Genomic DNA, 23,427 nt, shown 5'->3' on the forward strand with positions numbered 1-23,427 from the left:
CTGCGGAGCTACAAGGACATACCTGCATGACAGATGCCTGACTGGGACAGCACGGGAAAGCAGATGCTGTGGAGACGCGGATGATCTCCTATCAGTGTATCGCAAAGGGAGAAAGCGACTGAAGCACAAAAATAACATAATGCCTCTAAACACTTTTATGCCAGAAAGCACTGGATGCCTTTTATCTACCAGCTGGGAGGCTCTGGGAGCAATGGGGTTGGGATGGAGCTGGGTAAGATGGTAGAGACTATGTGGTGTGTGATATTTGCCTTCAACAGCAGGGACCAGGCACCAACCACCCAGGAGCTCTCCTGGCGCCATCAAGGGATGAGGGTGATGTGAACACCAATTACTGTAATAGCACCTGGCACTCAGCTACTCACTGTGGCCGCAACACGGGCTTCCCATTTCACTACCCACTTCTGAACGCAAGACAGGTCTGGAAGACCTCGCAAATCTGAGCCGTTCCTCACCTTGGCAACCAATGCTCTCTGGCCATTTTGAGCCCAGTTTAAACCACTGGTAGTATTTTAATCCACTGTTTCTGCAAAAGCAATGGGAAACGGCAGAAGAAGCTGTCCTCCCAGAGGGAGCTATATCACACATGCTTTTTGCAGTTCATCTTTGCTCCCACTCCACCCCCTGAATTCAGGATCCTACTCACTTTAAACACGGCTCAGGTTCATCCAATACAACTGGTGACTGATCACAGCCGGCATAAAACATTTTGTCAATGCCAGAACCATGGCCTGGCATGCCGCTGGCCTCTTGTAACCCACCCAGCATGGCAGTTGCTTTCATTGCCATGGATGCCCTCGCCAGGTTTACGCAGCAAGTCAGAGCTGTCCTCTTCCCACCTGGATTTACGTGGCACGCACAGTTCTGCCCCTCATGCCGCTGTTGGCACACCATTCGGCTCTTTGTGTTTCATTTTCTAATAGGTAAGGTCTGGGGAAGGAGGAGGGGCAATTACAAATAAATATATCCATGTATTTGATTTCCAGGTCTGCAGTTACCTGGAATTGTAAGCCACCCTGTAGCCTCTCTTTCTGGGGGACTCTTGACAGGCACTACACCACATCCCGCTCCCTTTTTTTCTGAGCTGGGACCTTATTGAAGCCTGTCAGCTAGGAATTAAGATATCATTCTGCTGCAAAAGAGGATGGAGGGCTGTGCTGCCAGACCTTCAGGAGCCATATGTATCATCACAGTGATCTGCCGAGCAAACTGGACAAGGCAATACCCTCCTGTCTCTGCGCTCCCCTTCCTGACGCATCTGTTCAGACTGCAGGCTCTCTCCGTGCCCATGTCTCCACTGAGCTCTGCCGCTGGAGCTTTCAGAAGGGTCTGCTTAGACCCAGTTTGCTATAAAAGACCAAAAAGCTTTTTTAAAAAATAGAGTACTTTTTTTTTTTTTTCCCTTAAACCAGAAGCAGCTCCGAATGCCGAGGGGCCAGGCAACATGGTTTGCAACCACCTCTTCCCATGGCAGCTCTGGCAGTCCTCCCCCCTCAGAGGGGTCTGTCCAACTCTGTCTTCCTCCAACGCTACAACACAACCAGAAGCAAGAATATATAAAACCTCAAGCCCCAAATTCCATCTGCCACAAAATATAAACGTGTTTGTAAGGAAAGCGATAAGTACGGGCTGGCGCAGGTTTTCACCGAGCATGCGGTTATGTGTGCTGACAAAGGGAAGATGGGGCTATACGTCTTTGCAGTAACCACAGCGGCTGTAAAGCTGCCCACCATGAAACGCCCACCCTGTTAAATGGCAGGCAGATAGCTGCCAATGTAGCTGCGGCTGAGGGTGCTACAGAGGCACTACGGAGGTAAATGAAAAAAGAATTTATAAAGCAGTGGTAGATCATTTTCAAAGACTGTTGACTGTGGTTAGAAATAAGTTTCATAATCATTTGGGAGAGTTATTGCAGGGAACAGCACAGAACTTTGGTCATGTCTTCAAAAATAAATAATCTGAATTGGTTAAATAAAATCCAGGCGCGAGAAGACAATTTACTGACTGTGAATGGCTAAAAGCCTGGGGATTAGTCAAAGATAACTCTCGTTTACCAAATGTGTTTAACAGAACAAGAGTGCTTGCAGAAGATTGTTTTGTGGTATACTAATTGTGTATTTTATTTCGAAAATTGAATACGGAGATGCTATTAAAAAATAAGAACTGTCCACAATACAAACTGTCAGCTTTGCCAAGTGAAACTAAAATAGGTTGCTGCTTTTGAAACCAAGTAATTTGCAATATGAACCAGTGCATGATCTGAGCTTTTCTCAAGATTTTTTCCTGAAATCCAAACCAGGGAAATAAATCTTGGCTCTAGCCTTGGCGAGACTCAAGACACACACCAGATCAACCAGCTTATCTAGTTTCATGGAGCAAGTCCCAGCACAAAAACCTGGCCTGTGAAGGAGGCCGCTGGGTTGGGAAGCAGTGGAGATGCAGCCCGACCTCTTCCCACTGTCACTGCCAACTTGCTGGGTGAGCCTGGACATGTGACAGGGAGGGACAAGGGACCTCTCGGGGTCTGTTTTCCACCCAATTATTTGTTCGGCCCAGTTCAACCCTGCTCTTGGAAACAGTAAGTGCCTTTCCCTACTGCAGCTTAGGCCAGTGGAGAGACTGCCTTGGCCACGACAGGGAGGTGCTACTCCAGCAGCAATGCGCTACGTTAACCTAAGCCTCGTTCCATTGCTGGAGCTTGTAGTGGTGGGACTCCAGTGACTGAATTGCTCCAGCATACATTTTCTGTGGGTAGGTTAACCCTCAGAAGAATAACAACAAGAACCGACTATTAGCCCACAGTCAGTGCACTGAGTTTTCCCAGCACTCAGGTTTAGACACGTTTTTTCTTCCTACCGAGCATCCCTTCCCTCTGCCAGGACTCCCGCTGTGGCTGCAGAGCGGGGAAGCACCAAGCAGCAGGAACAGAGCTGATGGAGCAGGAGGGTAGCACACGCAGAGGACAACTTCACATTGCAATTGCTCACCCTTGTTTTGACCACCCATGGGCAAGCAATACCAAGACTATAACACAACCAGAAGCAAAAATAAAATATGTAAGACATAAAGGAGCTGTTCTCCTGTTCTGCACATATAAAATGATAGGAAAAACCCACTTGTGTACGCAATCTCTTCTTCCCTGAGTAGAGCTCCTCATGACCTCAAAACCATGCACTTACTTGCAGGCCTGGAAGTTTAAGTAGTTAAGCATTTCATTCAGGTGACAGGCAGTCCTTTTTAGTCTTAATCAGCAAATAGCCAGAGAGCTATCTCATAGAAATAAAGTAAATCTACTTAGGGAATAAATGTCTAAATAAATATGAGAGATGGGATGCTGATCTTTTAATGTTCCTCTGCAGGGTAAATAAAATTATGGGGTTTTTTTCACTTCAATTCATTTATGGTATTAGTTTATTATTGCATGATAAACAGGCTCAGCATGTCTAGCTCGCTAGGTCTTCCCTCTGTCCTGGAGAGAGAGGCTGCCCGGCTAAGCTGAGGAGTAAGACAACAGGCGGGCAGCACACAAAGCCACGGTACTCATCAGCCAGACATACAGATAACCCAGGGATACATCAACTGCCTACCTGGAGTCCGTTTGGTGGAGAAAGAGGGCAATTATTGCAGCAGAGACTAAGGAAAATTGGAGCAGCGTGGAGGAACATCATCTTGCACGACGAACTCACCATATTTAAGTCAGAGAGAGAAATAGCCTTTCTTTTAGTTATCTCCCATCTGCCACCTTCATTGGGCCATTAAAACCATTTTTAAAATGATAAAACAAGTAATACTGCCTAACTAATGAATGTCAAATTATCAGTGTAAATATGCCAACATTTATTTATTTATTTGCCTCACCAAGAACATGTTCTCCTCTGCTTGGTCTTCTATTTTAATGACCACAATTTATCACATTAACTATACTTCCATTTGCTGGGTTTTGTTCCAAGTTCAGCTTTTTGCTGAGACATCTGTGAGAGGGCAGTCTCAGGTAAGAGAAGTAATAAAACTAATAAAAAAGCAATAGTAACTGTCACCAAAAGGCACAAGTGACCGAACCACCTTCATTTACTACAGAGGTCCCTTCATTCTTCCTCTTCTTTGCTGATTTCACTGCCCACTTTCCACTAATATTTTACTCTGCGTATGGCAGCTCACCACAAGGAACAGCGATTCCCTAATTTCCAAATAATTTGCTTTACCTACCTACCAGCAGGCAGCATAAGAAGAAAGGAAAGCCAAAGTGGGAGAACCATCTGTGATGAATTTGAGCCACGCATGATGGCCCAGTCAGGGGTTTCAGGAGGCATCTGAAATTCCAGCAAGCCCAAATCAGTGCAGGGATCCTGCCCTCGCAGGAGGTATCTATCGCCTGTCTAACACGGTGGGAAACGTTAGTCCAGCTGCACCAAGGCTATATCTATTTCAGAGCACAAGCATATGTGGTTTTCCCCACCTGTCACAACTGTGAAATGTATAGATAGCATTTACTTCCTAGGCATTTGTCACTCAAATTAACAGGCAACCTGTTAGTCTGAGTGCAATTAGCACCCCAAACTTTACTCCAGACATATCTGGTAGCTGAGTTTTTCTTGCAAATCTTTTAGCAGCCTGGTGTACGCTTTGAGTAAATATAGGCAAACATATAGAGCGGAAATCCTGTGAAATCCCCAACAAATTTAACATGAAGCAGAGCTAAACATGCTGTTGGAGAATCTGGTTTGCCTTTGTTAGAACCCAGAATGGAAAGTTCACATTTACACAAACTGAAATTGAGCACTAGGTTCACCCGAGACCCAGCAAACCGAATGACAGTGTAACACAACCTGCCGGGGCTGACTCCTGCCGCCCTCTCTTCCTGCTGCCGGATCTAAACCTGCCGCTCCCCCTACGTGCTTTTCATGAAAATGCCAGTTACATACAGACACGCATCTTGAAACATGACATTAGCATTTTGCTAAGTATATGCAAGCGATACCATATGATACGAGCAGTGTAAACCCTTATCTGTGTCACGGCTTGACGACTTCTATTGGAGAGCATGACCAGCACGACTGCCACGGGCGACTTTTTCTACCGTGACCCTCATACCTACATACCAGCTTCTTCCATGTTGCAGCCCCATTGTATGCAGCATCCTCAGATGCCCACTTGAGTGCACTGGATCACTCCTTTACTGAGATATTTCTTCAAACATCATTAGTTTTGAAATGCCAAATAACAATAGGCTTAAATTCTTTTAACGCGGCATTCACCTTTCCCTCCTTGTGGCAGAAACCACACTGAAATGTTCCTTCGCAAACCCGAAAGCATGACATTTACTCAAAATCTAAAGTAAGGAGGGCTAAGAGAGTGCACAACCAAGGCTCCACTGTGGAAGGACAGACTTAATCTATCACAGACTTCCCCTGGATGCTGGAGATTCAATTAGGCTCATAACTCCAGTCTTGTACACAAAGAAGGTTTTATGTTCATTCAACAATCACTTTTTTTTTCTTTTTCTTAAATGCTCAGAAAGTGTTGCCCAGAGTTCTTCCCTTGCTTAGTCTATCAACCACTCCATATATAGCATTTTATTAGGAATAGCTTTTCCAAACCTCCAATGCTTATCTGCATGGTTCTCTGACCTTCCTAAACCTTATCTTACCTGCTCCATACCTGCTGGCAGCACACAGTGATCGAGACCTGCAAGGTGTCACCTTTCTGCGTAGTGACATGGCTTTCTCTCCCGAGTTCTGGTTAATCTAAACAACGCATACTCAGAGCATTTGTCACAGCAACGGCATCGCTCGTTCTCTGCACATCTGTGACATTTTATTATCCTCTTATATTGCAGTGGAGCTGGTGGGAAAGAGACCTGCCCTTCACCAGCCCAGCACCCGTAGCTACTCCCCTCAGCACAGAAGATGGACAGAAGAAAAAAGAAGATTGCTTACCCGCAGGAAGGAGAGGTCTCGGTTGTGCTCAATGCTGGTGATTTCCAGGTTGCCCATAACTACTTCGCAGTTCTCATAGTACTTGCGCAGGGCCCGATACTGCTGCTCCAGGTCAGAGAGGGAGCTCAGCTTGTTCTCAGTGCCGGCACACACTGCAAGGAATCACAGGACAAACAGTCAGAATGACTGTGGAAGAGAGGCAAGGAAATAAGGTTTGTATACAGGAATACAGGTAATTGTAACAAAAACCATGGAACTATTCACAGGACTGGGCCCTGCAAAAAATGCCAGCACAAGTTACTTGAACATTAGCAGCAGAGGTGAGAAGGTACAAATATGGGCCATGATAATCTCAGCAGTTTAAATACATCTCAACAAATGGGATGAAGGACCAGTATTGACTGCCAAATGTGCAGAAAGGCTGAAAATGCAGAAATGCTAGAAAAATGCAACGCTAGTTGACCCCGGCACTGAGGGGCCAAACCCAGATCTCAGCAAAGTTCCTACTAGTTCTGCCAATGACAGAATCGGACACTGAACAGGGATGCACCACTCACAGAATTAAGGACATAAGGCTGAAGAGACCCATGTACCCAAGATGACCTGGGAAATCCATTTTCCCTATTCAACTGATGCTCAGAAGGGTCTGTTGGAGAAGCCAAGAGCAACCTGACCAGAAGGCTTATACCCAACATTGTTTTCCCCATCACTTTGCCCAAAACCCCAGCTCTTCCCAGCTTTACACAATTAAATAAGAATCGTCCTTCCACAAGTCACCAAACTGTGATCTGAATGTACAGTGGAGATGTGTCAGATGACTTCGGAAACACCATCCTAATACACTTAGTTTTCAGAAGATGCCCTTTTATATTATACTACTCTGCTCTAAATTTTGAAGTCCGGTTCAAAGCTGCTGCGGAATCACAGCTCTGCTCAGTCTATTAGCTTGCCGTGCATCAAGCAATAGCACAACTGAACGTGGTAAAGAAACACACAGCAATTTTTCATGTGGCGCTCAGCCTACTAGGACAGCAATGCTACTTAAATGGTCGTGTGTGGGGCTGGGCTTTTTTTGCATGCATGCACTTTTCCTGATAACCAACAGCTTGTGGGTTGTTCTTATCTGCGAGCAAATTAATCTGAATATATCCAAACTTTTGAAATGGGCATTATATTATGCAAAACATAAGCCAGACCAGAATAGCATTTCTGGAGCCATTCCCACCCCTGGATTAGATCAATACAAACAAAACTCTCCATGACTGGAGGCATAATCAGTAAAATTGGCTAAAATACGCTCTTTTCAATGATGTGGGTCCTTTTTTTAAATATCAAAAGTAATTAGGTTTTTGAGTATGACTATTATTGACTGTTTACTTACTACATCCCCCCCCCCCTTTTTTTTTTTTAATAGAAATGGGAACAATTCTCATCTCTGTTCTTCACTGCAGTCTCTCTGCTGCAGAGCAATCTGCTCTTGTGCCAGGGCGATTCAAGCTTCGAGCAGCCTCCTGGCGAAGGGCTTCAGGAGGTAGCCAAAACCCAAAGAACTGCTCAAAGTTTTCTCCCAAGGAAACTCCCTCTGCTCTAAAAACGGCAGCAGAAATCTGTTCCTCCTGAACTGTAACTCCCCACGAGGAAGGAATAGCAAAGGCTGGTTTCATGGCGAGCCATTCACAGGATGAAGGTTTTATCAGATAATTTTCAGATTTTGTGTTTCCAGCAGCTAAAAAGCACAGACTAAAGCTGAACAGGCATGATGTAGAACTGCGCTTCCAAATACATATTTGGTCTAGATATCAAAGGAAATATTATAAGGGATATAATTTTTTTATTACTTTCTATGACATGGTAGAAGTAAAATTTTGAAGTGCTCGCTAAGTTTAAAAACTTAAAATATTTGACATATATTCATACTGTGTTAGAGAAAAACAAAACTGGTTGGTTTGCTAAGGTTTTAAAATAAAACCTACCACCTCATTTCAAGGCTTAATTTAAAGCACAAAGAATCCCATTCTGAAAGTTCTCCCATAAAACCTCACCACTTAGAGTAAAACATATCTAAACAAGATCTTGTTTATAATATTTTAAAAGCCTTTTTTGGGGATTCCCAACATGGAAAGGCATGGTCCCACTGGGATCTGATGTAGCTCTGCTAGACTGGGAACACCTGTAAGGATTAACCATTGCTGCTAGGGGATGGCACATCTTTCTCTGTGAAATACAAAGCTCTGTCCTAGCTCATTTTTAAAGTTTTATTTGGAACAACCTCGAGATCTGCCACAGAAGCATCTCCACCCTTCAGGGAGATGCACGCCTGTCCCTGCCAGAAGACTTCAAAAAACGTTTGCTAGCAATTACAGAATCGGTTTGTTTGCTTTTTTCCTTAAAAGCAGCAGCAGCAACATCTATAACCACAAGATTAACTGTGTTTCCAGCCGAATAAGTATTATTCTGTCTTAAGGCTCCCAAGGACTAATAAATAACTTCTGTTCCATTTTGCAATCGGTGCTAAGGATCAACATAGCTCAGAAAACAATTCCAGCAGCTCAGCTAATAAAGCTATATACTGCAACACTGGTATTTCATGTTGCACACCCATTAAACGTTTCCCGAAAGCTAATTTAGCCATTTATTGCTGTAAGGAGGCAGAACACCTGGAGCCTGCTCTTGCAAGAGGATTCAATGGGGGTAAAGCCAGCCCAGATGTAAGCCGGGGCTGAAGGTTTTAGTCGAGTAAGATTAATTTTGTACAACCAAACACTGCGGCAACTACTCCTGGATTTTGATAATGCTATGCAAATCAATTCTTTCAGATGAATAAGATCTTAAAAGCAAATTTAGAATAAATCATATTGATCTTTTAACTTTATCTCATAGCAATTCCAAACATTTAATTTCTGTCTTTAAAAAAGGAATTCCTTCTGGTCCTCTGTTACACAAAACACCTCCGTGTTCCAGCTCACACCTGGGCCTCTGCTGCCAGCGAGATACGTGGTGAAAGGTCTGTGCAAGCCAGCTCCTGCTGCAAAATTTGGGAAACCAGGGAAGTCGGTGCCCAGCGTCAATCCTCCCAACCATGGCCTGGCTTTTATAGCTCTGTACTGTACTGATGAACCATCTCCTCTCACCAGAAAAAAAAAAGATTGGTTACAGATTGCCTCAAATCCAGTAGTACATCGCAAGTGAGACTATCCTACATCGATCGGTGGGGGGATGCAGCAGTACCATTGGTACCCGACCCTCAGTGCAGCTGAAGCAGAACCCGCACTCGGAGTGGATGAGTCCCCCAACCTGGGCAACTTGTTGAAGTCCCAACGTGAACGTGTATAACCTTGGGTCACTAATAATCCATTATTATAATAAGCCATTAATCTCCCTGTGCCTCAGCTTTACAGCATGAGTTTTGTACATATACTTTTGATGCACCTAATAATTGCACCAGATTCAAAATAAAAAAGAGAAAACTATGCAACTATTTAACAAAAGCAGCTTAGATGAGTTGTTACTCGCAGGAGGACAGACCCAGGATAGTACCTCCATCCTTCCCACAGAGTCCTTTAAAACAGAGAGATTAGACATGCTGTTAGGTTTTTAAGGCAAAATACAATTAATAGGGTAAAAAGCCATTCCGGCCCTAGGGGACAAATGCTGCTACCACATACAATTACAAAGGAGCTTCTATTTGCCCACACATACCAGGGCACCAAACCTGAGTGTGACATTGAGCAGGCTGTGAACTGGTAGTTAACAGTAAGTTTTACCCCCCATTTTGAGCCATAGGAGGCAATTCCCAGCTGCTTCTGGGCAAATATAATCATTTTGGGTCTGATTTGCCAAAATAGTCAAGAAGCACTAAAGCGTATGAGGTGGGAGCTGAGCAAGGATCGCACAGGATCCCCAGTCCATCTGCCCCCGAGCTTGACACAGAGCATGAACATATCCCTCTCACCCTCCTGCTCATCTCTTGGAAAAGCAACAGGCATCGATAGGTTGTAGCAGCTCTTTAAAATTAAGTGCCGAAATAATACATATTTTCAGGGATGCTCCAGTCGTATATAGACATAAACATAAGCACAAGAAAATGTATTTCCTTGTCATGCAATACAAAACCACCATAATCTATATTTCATAAACTCTCTTCAAAGCACTTTGCTGTATATTGTTAGACACATTATTTTATATAGCCCCAGAAACCAATGAGCGGCAAGAAAATAAAGATTGCGTGTTAAAAGCAGTCCCTGCAGCAGAATCTCTCCTGGTTAATACAATATACTAAGTCCCCTACCCCTAACAGAGGTCAAAAAAGTAGCAGCTTAAGATGTGCCTCCAGTTTCTCTCACTGTTGAGCACCTCTGAGCACGTTATACTCCTGACTTGCTCAGGAGGTCTTAGAGAGGCATCTCAATGAGGGGAACCCCTTCGGCACCGTTTCAATGCACGCCCAGGAAAATCTGATGTCCCCTTATGTTTTCCCTGACAGAAACCCCAGCGAACTGTTGACTGCCTGTACCAGGTTCCCAGTGTGTCATGCAGCTCTCAAACACATCTCTTCACCAACACACGCTTGGCCATACCGTCTCTTTCCATATTCTGGCAACAAGCCTCGCAGAGTACGTGCGTGTACGTGCCCAGAGACACCCACTGCTAACGTTATCCCGAAGCTGAAGGATGTGCACCTTCCCATCTCACAAGCCCCAAACTAGCAGTGACAGCGACCAGCCAGGGTGATTTTGGGACAACACCAGTGCAGAGCTCTACTTGGCCATCACAAAAGTGGATTTTAAGCATTACTCACACATTCACACTTCACATTCAGTTGTTTACTTATTACCAGCTACCTAAAGCGACAGAAAAGAGCTTCTGCTCTTAATGGCCCCAATTACAAGAGTAATAATCATCTGTATTGAATTTATGTTTTTCATCAATATTCATGCACATGACTTGGAAATTAATTTCCCATTGACTTTTTTTTCATAACAAAGCCAAATCATTCAGATGCTCGCTCCAAGGCAGCAAATAGCAGGGGCATTCAAAAATGTCCTTTAGCTTCTGCTTTTTAGACCATTATTTTGCTCTGCTCTGTTGATGATAAATCTATACATTAAATTAAGAAATCACATTTGACTCAATCTGGTTCTGTTTCTTGTAATACTAATGGATTTTATAATCCTCCCAGCTCAACAGATGAACTAACTTTTGGAAGGAGGTCAACTTGTTTCCTTTTTTATTCGACCCCTCTCCAGATCTGCCTACATTTGGAGGTATTCAGGAAGAGTGAATCCCATCATCTCCAGCATGGTCACCTCTGCCTGAAATACGGTGTCTCGCTCCTCTCCCAAAGCACATTCAGATAAACAGGGATGAGGCATCCCTGTTGCTAACTCCATGGGGCTTATCTCAAGCACCTGGATATTTTCTTTTGAATCCTAAAACATTTATTATTATCTCTTTCACAAGGATGTGGGAGAGCAGTGTAGTTGCCCCACACCAGCCTCTGCCTGAACGCAGCACAACATCCCTTTATCGATTGGTTTCTCAAGCAGGCCAAAAACGCAAGAGGAGGCATAAACTCTCGCACTCACTGGTTGGACTTGATGATCTTAAAAGGTCTTTTCCAACCTAAACGATTCTATGCTTCAGGAGCGTTTCTGGAAAGAGAATCACATGTTCCTTCATCCCAGACACGACGAGCCCAACAACAGTCAGCACCTCTAACGCATTCCTTTCCTGTATTTCCACTTTTTTTACTTAATTAGCTGTGTTTTTACAGACACCACCATCATCAGGATTTCTTGAAAGGCAGCTAACGTAACTGTTTATTAATAATTGCAAACACTGATGGCAATTTGTTAAGGCCCCCAGATGGGGGGAAACACTCGAGTCCCTTAAGGAACAACTAATTACCAGCAATGCCGCAGCAGTCCCAATTCATTTCATTATACTCCACGCTCTCAGCAACAGCCCGGGCACCCAATCATGTACGCACACAGAAGAAGGGGTAAACACACTTTTAATCCTTTCATTATTATTTTATAGCTCTCCTTGAAAGAGCTGCAAAAGCCCCAAATTTTCTTGCAATTAGGCACGTCCTAATGAAAGGAGGAACCGCCTGCACTTACAGTCTTGCAGATGTCTCCTGAGAGAAGGCAAAACACTCCTTGAGGTCACCAGCCGTTTTCCTGTAAACCCAGTGGTTTTGGAGAGTGTTTTAAAATTAGAGGCTTGCTTTCCCTAGGTGAGAGACTGTAATGAAGGAGAGCATAATTTTCTCTGTACTCCTAATTAAAAGCTCAGCTGGCACAAGTGTTTTCCTTCCGTGAGGTCTGCTCAACGCTAGAAAATTATCATTCCATTTGAATCCATTTGCATGCAATCAACCTAACTGCCATGAACCCCTGGACAGCCGCACGGCCAGGAGAGGAGAAGCTCAGTATTGTCATCCAGCCGCTGTTGAGTCTGTCAAGGCGTCATCGGGATGAGGTGACACAGCACAGGCTGGCCCACAGCAGCTGTGAGCCACACCATCACCGCTTTAATCCCTTATAGCTGCATGCAAACAACCCAGAAACACAAGCCTGGGAGTGCTATTATTTATTTTGACTTCTAAGTTAAGCTCTCCACAACTGCTAAATAAAGTCAAATAAAAAAAATTAACTATAATTTTCTTCCAGACTTTAACCTGCAATGCTAAAAGGACACTCTGAAACACTTCCATAGCCTTTCTTCTCCTTGTGCAGTGCAATGCTAGCACCAGCATTAATTCCTTCAAATTTGCTCACTATAACCCCAAATATCGTTTCATGTGCCATTGTAAAAGCTTTCCAGCACTTCCAGAAAAGTTGCAGGAATGTGTTTTATCAGGGTGGTCCCCACCTCCAGTAGAGGCTCCTCAGATGCTACCGACAAAAGGAAGATCTTTCCCAATTTTATGAACAGGAAGACAAATAGGCACCGTAAAGACTGACAACGATTGTAACTTCATTGAGAAGGATTAGTTATGTGTGATAACACTTTCCTGAGCTGACGGCACTCTCTCCTTGCACCGAGCTCTCCAAAATCTGTTTAGTGGTTGCTACGCAGCATATTTTACTGATGTGGCACTCCTCTTCATACCAACCAAAAAATGGTATCAAAACATTGACTAGATTTACACTGCAACATTTCAAGGATAATTACTTGTGCCAACCACGTCAAGCCATTGTCATCTGCTTGCGTTACGCCAGTATTTCCAGCATTGTTTCTCTTTTAGTTTCCTCTCATATATATTACGAGACAGCAACTGGAAAAGAGAAAATTAGAGAAATGTACTACAGGATGTATATCACACAGCTACCACTAAAAAAAGCAGAAATTAATACAAGAGGCTTTGCCAATGGTTCTTCCTCTACTCTCCCCGCTGCCCCCCCAAGCCCTTGTACCAGTTATTTTCCCTGGGTACTTCCCCTTCCCTTTTTCTCCCTGCTCTTCACAGACACACACACGTGCACACTTTCTTTCCTCATTTCACTCTATTTTGAGGGTAAATAGTTGCTTCTTAACTATAATGTAGGTACCGGACTTGACAAGCAATTAAAGCAAACAATTTCCACTCATCTAACTTTGCCAAATTAGTCATCTGCCATCTGCTCTATCATCTGGCTCTCCTTGAGGTCTTGCTGTGAATCTGGAAGCACTCGCTCCGACGAGGAGGTAGCAGATAAGCCTCCATGCTGGCGGGAAACCCGAGGGATAGAGGTGACATGGGGCTGACACGTGGCCCTGTGCCACTCACTGCCAGTCCCATCATGCCAGCTCCAAGGAGGTGCTCACTGGCTCCGGTGGTCAAACCGGCAAATTACAGACATACAAGTTCTGATAGAAAAGCATTTGAAATTAAAGATTTCTTTTACAGCCACTTACATGGCATGGCAGCTTAGGAGGAGTGTGGTATTTTTTTACTGGATGCAGGATGCAAAAAATAACTTTATTGAAATGTCTTCAGCATTTACAATTTAGTTCCTAATGAAGTACATAAACTAAACAAGCAATTAATAGACATTATCTAAGAAAGATTTGAGCAGTCTCTGCTTCCAGCACCTAGCTCAGTTCAGGTAAGACCTCATTTTGAGACAACGGAAAGGTTTTAAAATAGCTCTGAAATACTAAATCTCCTCTGCCCTCCAACTTCCAACCACTGGCAGGACCTTTCTTTATTATGAGGTTTCCAGTTTGGGCTCCTTACTGGGTGTCCCAGTATGATCAAGAATATCACCAGCACCCCTTTTCCAACTGACCTGAGGAAATTAAATACCACTCCAGAGCACGAGTTAGTCCACACAAATGATGCTGCTGTTCTGAACCATCACGCGGAGGAATCGCTCTCCCTGTTGTTGAAGACCATTACAGACCACCTATTCCTTTGCTAGTCTCCAGTTCAGCCACTTGAGCGCAGCGCCCAAAATTAACCTTGTGAATCTAACTCTTAATGCCAAGAACCAAAATCTTTCCCTACAGTACCAAAGCACAGACCATCAGCAATGCCTTTTAAGATTAGTAAGTTTGCAGATAAATGATCACAAGTAATACAAGACCATGTGTTCTTGGGCAGCTAAACACAGAGCGATGTGCCAAGTTGAAGGACTAAGAGTTTGCAAACATTGCTTCCTTGCTTTCCAACTCTCACTTTTTCCAAGTTCCCCTTGGTTCATCCAACGTGCTTCCCTCCATCACTGCATCACGGTGTATCCTGGCTCCCCACCAGGGCAAAGTGGTGGAAATGTCTACAGGATTCAGCAGTAAGAGGGATTTGGGTTGCTTTTTCAATGCCAGTGGGGGGAAAGATGATGGAGGACAAACCACAAGGCACCAGGTGAACGCATGGATGGGTGGGAGTAGGGGGGGGCCAGGCACTTGGACTGGGTTTTGTACACGTGCCTTCAACACAAATCAATTTAGCGAGGGATGCCGATAACATCTGCTGTGAGGTTGGCCTGAAATCACTTCCCAGCTCACAAACCAGTTTGTTTTGCTGGGGACACGAAGGGATCCTTCCCCCTGCAGTGCTCTCCTGGGGGCATTCATCTTGCACAGAGCATTGCTGTGATGCTGTGGCAGCGACCACCTTCCTCAGCAGCTCCTGCTGCTCCACCGGGACTCGCTGCGGCTCCACGACAGCCAGGGGCCTTCGCCTGCCTGCCTTTCTTTTTTTTTTCCTTCCCCAGAGGGCCCCTGAATACTGCAAGCATTCACTCAACTTAAATGCATTTTAATTAACATTGTACAAACACACCAAGTTGGTGCGTGCACAAGGGAGCACATTCATTCAGCTCCTGCCTGATTCTCAGCCCGAGAAATCCAGCGGGAGCGTTGGCAGCCGCTGCGATGGGAACGGGATTGCAGTCCTCGCTGCCTGTCCAATATTTAAAACATACTTGGCAAAACGCATGCAAGCCCTCAGATCCTACTTACTACTATTTAAGCACCATTTATGTAAAAGATACAGCTCAGACAGGGTAGGTGGGACAGGTGCTTTTACATCTGCTAATGTAACTGTGGGTAATTAGTCACCAGTAAAGCACACAGCAACTGCCACGTTGTTACAGGGTAAGCACAAGCTACTTGTGACATAAAAAAACCCCTGTGGTATTTCCCCAAGATCTCCCACAGAAATTTTTCTTGCATTACATTAGTAATTATCACATAACCCAAATACCACCTAATAAAATGATTAAAATAACTATGAAATTTAAACACAAAGAAATGGACTGCTTCGGAGAGAACAACCTCCCTAAATTCTAGCAACCCTACAAGATAAAACTGCAGAGGAGCTTAAACAAAAAGTCCCTGGCAAAAATATCTGTGAAATAAAGAAAGCCAACATCTCATGGAAGGCACCTGAGATGGCCATGCCGGGGCTGAGGTGTCCCCATCAACCACGTAAGGGCAAACCGGAGCTGCTTTGCCCAACTGCTTCAAGGTGACTGTGCAATGCAGGAGAACGCGGTTAAAGAAACTACCCTATTTTAGCCAATCTGCATAGGTCTATTAAGTTGAAACTGCATGCAGTTTATTTTTCATTGATGAAAATAACAGGCTCTCAAGCAACACGATAACCTTGTCACGCAGACAGGAGAATTCAGCTCGTGTAAGACAGCTGAAATGGTAATTATTTAAACTTGGAAGTACTGCAGATGAGGGGAACGGTGTGGCAGTTGCAGGGAGAGGCAGGGGCTGCACTGAGGCTGGCCGGGCCCATGGGGTGGATGCTGCACTTTGGAGCCAAAATACACTGGGCCTGGGAACAGGGACCACCACATCCTGGGGTCTGTGGAGGTCATATACACTAAGATCATCGAGTCAAAGAATTAAGCTGAAGTACTTTCTTACACAAGCCTTCCTTAAACCGATGGTTGTATTTTCCTAATTGCCTGTGGCTAAACTAAGTAATAAAACCCATACGTTATTAAACCAAGTGCTTTCAGATATCAGTTTATAGGGAGGAAAAACACACTTTCAATAACTAAAGTCTGTACAAGAACCTTTTTACTTCTATATGCTCTATATAAGAACATAAAGCCTAATCTTAAGCTGGTATCACCTGCCATAGATCCTTCATCTGTTGTAGTTCATGCATGTTTCACGCAAACAGCATCATACAGGTTGCTGAGTACGTACAGCATTGCCACCGGGTACACTCGGGAGTGGAGGTGCACGCGAACACCAAACTCCCACCTTCTCAAACCTGCACGTTTTGAAACGGTCTAAATTAAAAATAATAAAAATTAAAAAACTAAATAAAATGAGCCTATCCATCACACATGCTAAGCACCCAATGAATTCTTCCATGTATCACCATACCTCTACCACCGAGATGTTTTTCCTGTTGTTAAGAAAGCAAAGGGACTACTTTTTAACCTCATGGAGACTATTGGCACAGGCTGCTATTAAATCTGCACTAAGGGGACAGATGAAGGACTTGTATTTGAGTTGATAACCCAATTGTATATGAGCAGTATATTCAGGGCAAACGTCTGCGGTGCTGAAGCTTCTACCTATTCTACCTGGGAGGCGAGGACTGCTTGTCTATTTTTGATGAGCTGCTTTGGTTTGTCTCATTGATTCTTCAAAAATGAGGGAGCCAGCAGCTGAAATTACAAACCGACTTGCACCTCTTCAAGCAATTCCTACTGAGCCTTTCTAAATGGTTTCCGTCTCCAAGGCTGCAAGGGGGCATGGGGGGAGCCAAAGTTGCTGTGAAATTGCTCCTCAAATGCACTTCCCCTGCAGTCAAATCTGGCAAAGGGACTTCAAAATCTCTAATTGTTTTCCTTGCCCAACCCACTGCTGCACTGGACTAACCTAAGGCATATTTATTTGTTATTTTTTGTTTCACGGACTTTCAGAAATCATCCCAAAAGGTAAGTTCTAAGTAACCATACTTGTCAGAATTGTGCATTATGAATTCTTTATAGATTGGTTTGCTCAAATATGCTCCCTGTTAAACACTGTCTATTCTTTCTGTTAGGCTTTTTAAAATGCACTCCATATATATATTTATAAATGTTTGAGTTTACTCCTGCTCCCCACCCCATCCCCCCTGCCCTGGAGACTGCCCTTAAACTTCTGTCCATTGATTGTGACGGTATCAATTTGTAAAGGTCAACAGAAAGCTTCTCTGACAGCTGAACTCAGAAAGCAATTTTTAAATGAGCTGTTTCTCTTCCTCTACAAAGCAAGATGCCAACAAAATCAAAACCCAAGGTCTTTATTTCACTGGCCTGACCAGTGGCTTTGATAGGCTTTGGATATCTGATGGCTGCTGAACACTCCTTGGAAATCTAAGCTTGTTTGAGGGTCTTAAAAAAATAAGAACATGTGAAAAAGCAGGTTTATGAAGAGAAAGAGAAGAGAAAGAGAAGGGTTTATGAAAAGAAGAACATTAATTTGCTGCTCCTCTGAAAACCTCTGCAGACCTCAAGTAACAGAGCTCCCAGGGACCACCACACAAATGTCACTGCTGTGTGGGTTTGGCCTCCATACATCCTTTTACCATACTTAAATAACTTTTATTTTGTACTTAAACTCCTACAACCTGCTGGCTAGTCAACAAATAGACTATGCCTGCTTATTTCGATTCTTGCTTTGGATTTGTACTGAGAGAACAGGTTATTTTGTCTGAAGTTGTGATCAAAAGCCTCTTCAAAAGGCTTCCACCCTTTCCCCCCCATCCCACAGTTTACTGAATATCTCAAATTCATAACCATTGAAAGTAGCGCTGCACAATTTATGACACTGTTATACATGAAGAAAACCTGCCATAAATCAAAGAAAACAGTTATATAAATGAGCATAAAAGTGCAGGGAAATGTCACAAGACAGCAATAAAGTATCTTCCAAATGGTAAATCCCAGGAGCAGAAGCACCATTAGTTTTGAATCCTCTGCTCAGCAACAGCAGGACTGGTTTATCACTGGAGTAATCAGTACCAGAGCTTGCCTCCCTTAATAACTGCAGATTCAGGTAAAACTGCAAACCCTTGGCGGGGAATCGGGGAAGGCAGGAGGAGGCAGAGACAGCGAATGCACGACTACGCTTGCACCATCACACAATATGGTCAGAAGTAACACTGCGATCCCACGCGTTTTCCCCTGCTGCTAACTCTATGTTGATCACAGGAGCACGTCACACGTAGTTATTCTTACATATATACACATATATATAAAAAAATAGAGTTGATCTTTTTGGAGCCTGGGTGGCTATTTTCTTGGCCCTTTTTCACTGAAACACAGAAAGCGTGGAGGGCTGATTCTTGTTTTACTTGCCAGACGAGAGATGCCCACCCCAGGGTGGCCAGCCAGGTCTCCTCTGCAGACATGGCAAAGCAAGCTGCTTTAGTAAAAAGACAGCAATACAGAACAGGCACAAACCTTGCCTGGGGAACGAACTTCCCAAATCCACTGGCCAGACCTCCTGTGGGGATCAAGGAGGCTATGGTGAATATGGCAGTCCTGGGAGGGAGTCACAAGAGACTCTGGAAGAGCAGGGTGAGAGGTTTAAGCTGGCAAATGGCCATAACACCTTTCACCAACTCCCCAGGCCCCAGCTCAGGCTGCTATCTGATATACGGCCATTTTTCTGCCAATGCTACCAGCAGAAGAACGGACATGTAACAGCAAAACGCCAAGGAATTTGCTGGGATGACGGAAAGGCAATGCCTTGTACAACATCGAAGCTGTCCCGAAAACGGCAGTGGCAGCACCGGGCGGACCTGCAGACAGATTAAAACTTCAGCCAGTAGCATACGGAGAGGATGGCAGGAGAAAATCGCTCTGCAACTGAGCGTGGCACAGCAGACTCCCACCTCAGCCACCTGTGATGCTTCTCCAAGAGATTCCCTTTCCATGCTGCTTGCTCCAGCAAGGCTACACGGGAGCAATCTGGAGCAACCACAAGCCTGTGCCCTTGGGCTTATTTCTTATGTCTGTGCACGAGCCATTCCCTGATCCTTTTAAACTCAGAAAACTCCCAAGACTATTCCTGACCTCTTAAGAAGAAAATTATGCACACCTTTATCCTGCAAATGGTAACCATTAGCTCACTGTTAAAATAACACCTCCCAGTGATGTGCCAAAATAATCTGTTTTCTGGTTCTTAACCCAAGGCAAGGGGGAAAAAAGGAAAAGACACAGCAGATGGCTGGTTGCTTTTTTCGAAGATGTGGATGACATATTCCCACAGACCAAAAGCAGCTTCATATTCCTGCCTCTCACAAGAAGATGACAGCGTTTCTGCCCAAAGACCTCCCCACCTGATTTTATTTTCATAAACAAATACCAACAAAGGTGGATGAATGACAGGCGCCTTGCTCCTCATCACTGCGTAGAAAGCAACGGGCATGTTATTAGCAGCCTCATTAAAAAGAAAAGGCCAAGAAGCACTTTTCCCAATGCAAGCCCTCTCTGAGGAGGCTTGCTCCCGGGTCCCCATTTGATTAATACCTTCCAGTTGCTTGCTCCACTTGATGATCTGGTTCAGTTGAACCTGGGAAATAGGAGACAGGCGGGAGGGGGAGCCCCGGCGGGGGCACAGGGCACCCGGCATGTGATCTTGGCAAAACCTTGTGCCGGGGGCTTTGGCCATGGCCGTGTGCTTAAGTGATGCAGGAGCACGTGCGGCCGGAGCGGCTCAGTGCAAATTTACCCATTGCAAAACGTCCTTGAAGCTGCCTGCCTGTGACGGGTAAATGGCAGCGAAGGTCAGTGAAGCTAATTTGACAGTAACGAGCCTGGCTCTGCACCACTCACCAATACAGTGGCCCCGTCCTTTAAAACATCCACTCCTACCCCAAACAGATCTCACAGGGCACAGATTAGTTCCCAGGAGCTGGGCTCCCTTGTTTTCCCTTCTTAATACTGTGCTTACAAAATGCATTCACTTTTTATTACAACCAAGAAAAAAAAAAAAAACAACCCACAACACAGCTAGGACTGCTAGGAACAGCTTAATTAATAACAATTAGCCACAGCACAATTGTGATTCAGGTGGCATGTTGGAGCATGAAGGAGAAACTTGACACTTTTGCTTGTGTGCACGGACATAAGAAATTCCAGGCAAAGTTAATGGAAACTGAGCAGCTGAGCAATGCCAAAATTCAAATGTACTGTAAAATTACTAAATTATTTCAATGTCACAGGAAGGCGTCGCGCTACTTCCAGGATTATTAGCCCTTGCAGAGTTTTAATAATATTTGGTCAAACACCTCAGGAGCACACCACTGGGATATTATAAAATCACTGGGATAATACAGTTTTGTATTTTGGAGGGAGGGAATAATCCCTGTTTACAGCAAAGGAGAGGCGACAGCCTTGAAAAGACCCCTGGGGTGAGATGCCAGCACATTGGGGGGCATGTGGGGTGCCAATCCTGTGATCCCTGAAGCCACCCGGTCCCTGCCTGGCAGTGGGTGCCCCAGAGGGGACATGGCAGTCCCCTCCTCGTCGAGGAGAAGGGGAAGGACACTTTATGAAATTGCAGTTGTCTGAAGTGGTCAAAACACCTGCCAGTCACGGCGGGTTTATTGGCCACGCTCCCCGCAAGGGGGGCTGCATCTGAGTGCCTCCGCCTTAATTAGTGTCACCGCAGTCAGATGCAATTTATGTTTAAATATACATGGGGAATATGAAGACAGTCCCAGTGACTACTTTCAAACAAGAGGAAAAAGGTGGGAGGCTTCAAAGCTTTTTGGTGGAGAACAAGGGAAATTCTTAGCTGAAGAATGAGCGGACCCTGTTATTAACAGAAAGCATTTCCTGGGTCCTGAAGGGACAGCAATGGCTGGCTTCATCTTATTGAAAACAAACAAACAAACAACAAAAAACAGATAAAGTGTCCCTACAGGATCAAGTTCTGAAAACATGAAAAAGCACAGAAACATGCATTCAGTTTGCATGCTAAAATGTGAGCACACAAAGCGTACTTGTGCAAGACAGGCTAGGCAGCTCCAGGTACGCTTGTGAAACTTAGCGTGAAAACTGCACGCACATGCTTAGATCGTTTTCACAAGGCTTCTTGTAGTTTTTCATGGAGCCATCACCCTGATCTCAGGGAAATAAATGTCTTGTAAGGACCAGTAAAAGTACATGTATTTTCTGGCAAAAGAGAACATACTGTAGCCACCTTGTGGGCAGAGGGAATTCCAGGTGGCAATGCGTGGCCGAGAGGGAATATGTTTGGAGGTTCTTATGATACAGGTGAGATGCAGCTAGAAGAATCAAGTGTTTCAGGCTCCTTACCAACACTAAAAATGACATTTGCTAAAGTAGGTAGACCAAGAACATGTGGGCTAAAACTGGAAATGAAGGAAGGTGGCCCCTGCAACAAATCCTACCTGAGCGGAGCACTACTTCCCAGGTGAAAGCTATCATATGCTCAGCAACATATGCTTTCCTTACGTTTTTATAACAATATGGCTTATATTTTTTAAATTGTATTTCAGCGTATGAAAACTGCTCCAGGGCTTCTGCCAGAGCCTGCAGATACATGGGCCAAAAATATGCCTCCCAGCAGCAGGAATCCATCCTACTTGTCCCCAGCATCACCATCCTGAGAGCACGCAGCTGGCTCAACATCACCAGTGCTACCTAATGCTCAGCAGGCAAGGAAATAGAAATCACCATGTCATGAACTTACCAGCTTATCTCCACACCTCCTTTTGACATTTGCAGCTAGAGCATGGCACTAGATTTTTATTTTCTGTTATGTCTCTGCAAGATCCCTCATTTTGCCATGAAAAATTCCCATCAAACTTAAGTTTGACAAAATACATCATCAAAATAACTGGTTGGGCTTCAGTCTCTCTCTCATTGGTAATGCTGGATGAAAAAAAAAAAAACAAACCACCAACATTTGATAAATAGCTTTGGATCCTATTGTGTTATCTACATCAGTGTGAAAGGTCTGTGCCTCTCCACACCCAAAAGAAGGAGACAGTAGAAGAAAAAATATATCTTACAGATCATTTGGACTTAGAGAAAACTTAAGAAAAGCTCTCAGCCACCCCTCAAACTCAAACCAGGGCCTTCTGTGACCATACTACTTGCATGTCTGTAGTCATTAATGCAGTTAATATTCCTGCTTAAGAAAAGCACTGCTTTTGCTTTAGCTGCCTTGCCTGTCCTCAATTATAGTTCTTCTCCAGGAAGGTAAGATTGGGCTTGGACTTGAAACTAATTGCCCCTGTAGATTTGGTTCTTAATGCAACAAATCTAAGATCAAAATCAGGTTTAATACCTGCTCAGTTTTAGCCTGATGTGTTTCTTCCCAACAGAGATTACAACTGTTCGTCATTTAAAATACGGTGGCCCTACTCCTCCTGAAAGGTTGCATAAATCACCCAGCACAGACCCCACGACGCTCTGCAAATTTGCCACTGGGGATTCTACAGGCACTTGCTGAAAGTAATGGTTCTCTCTTACCCTTGAAGGGAGGCAAATCCCTTTCCACTGGGCTTGGAGATAATGGGAAGCAAAAATAGAGGGCCTGGCAAACCCACCTGAGAGTGGCACCCCAGCCCGGGGATGCAGAGGGTGCACCTTGCTTGCCTGGCAACAGGATAGGTGTTTGCTGCTGAAGCAGGGGATAAGTCAGACATGTACTGCGCTGAATCCTTCCTCTCCCCTTTGCTCATGCTGGCACTATATGATTAATATCACATCAAATTTGTCTTTGTACAATATCCCACCGATCTTTCCTTGTGTAATGTTCGCTTTACATCAGGTGACAGTTTTAGTGATTCCTCCTTTATTTGCATGTCCCCTTGAAGAAGCTTCATTTCTCCTTCTAATCAAGTCATTAATTTTCACGAAAATCGTTCCCACCCTGAGATGGCTGGATTCTAATTTGTCTCTGTCACACAAATGACAAGTATCACCTCATTGCCATTCTGTGATGTTCCTCCACATACCTGTATTTGAGTAGGAAATGCACCAAGATT

General features: G+C 44.4%; 1 protein-coding gene across 6 annotated transcripts in view; it reads right to left on the reverse strand.

Annotated features, from left to right (window-relative positions):
• Window positions 1-23,427, reverse strand: part of ERBB4 (erb-b2 receptor tyrosine kinase 4) — a 629,144-nt gene that overhangs the window by 380,695 nt on the left and 225,022 nt on the right. For all 6 annotated transcript variants that reach the window (XM_054830343.1, XM_054830340.1, XM_054830339.1 and 3 more), the window contains exon 2: window positions 5,955-6,106. In XM_054830343.1, coding sequence (XP_054686318.1) covers window positions 5,955-6,106 — 152 coding nt within the window. The remainder of the gene's footprint in view (window positions 1-5,954; window positions 6,107-23,427) is intronic.

The sequence above is a fragment of the Grus americana genome, chromosome 6 (assembly GCF_028858705.1).
Source record: "Grus americana isolate bGruAme1 chromosome 6, bGruAme1.mat, whole genome shotgun sequence".
In the NCBI taxonomy this organism is placed as follows: Eukaryota; Metazoa; Chordata; class Aves; order Gruiformes; family Gruidae; genus Grus; species Grus americana.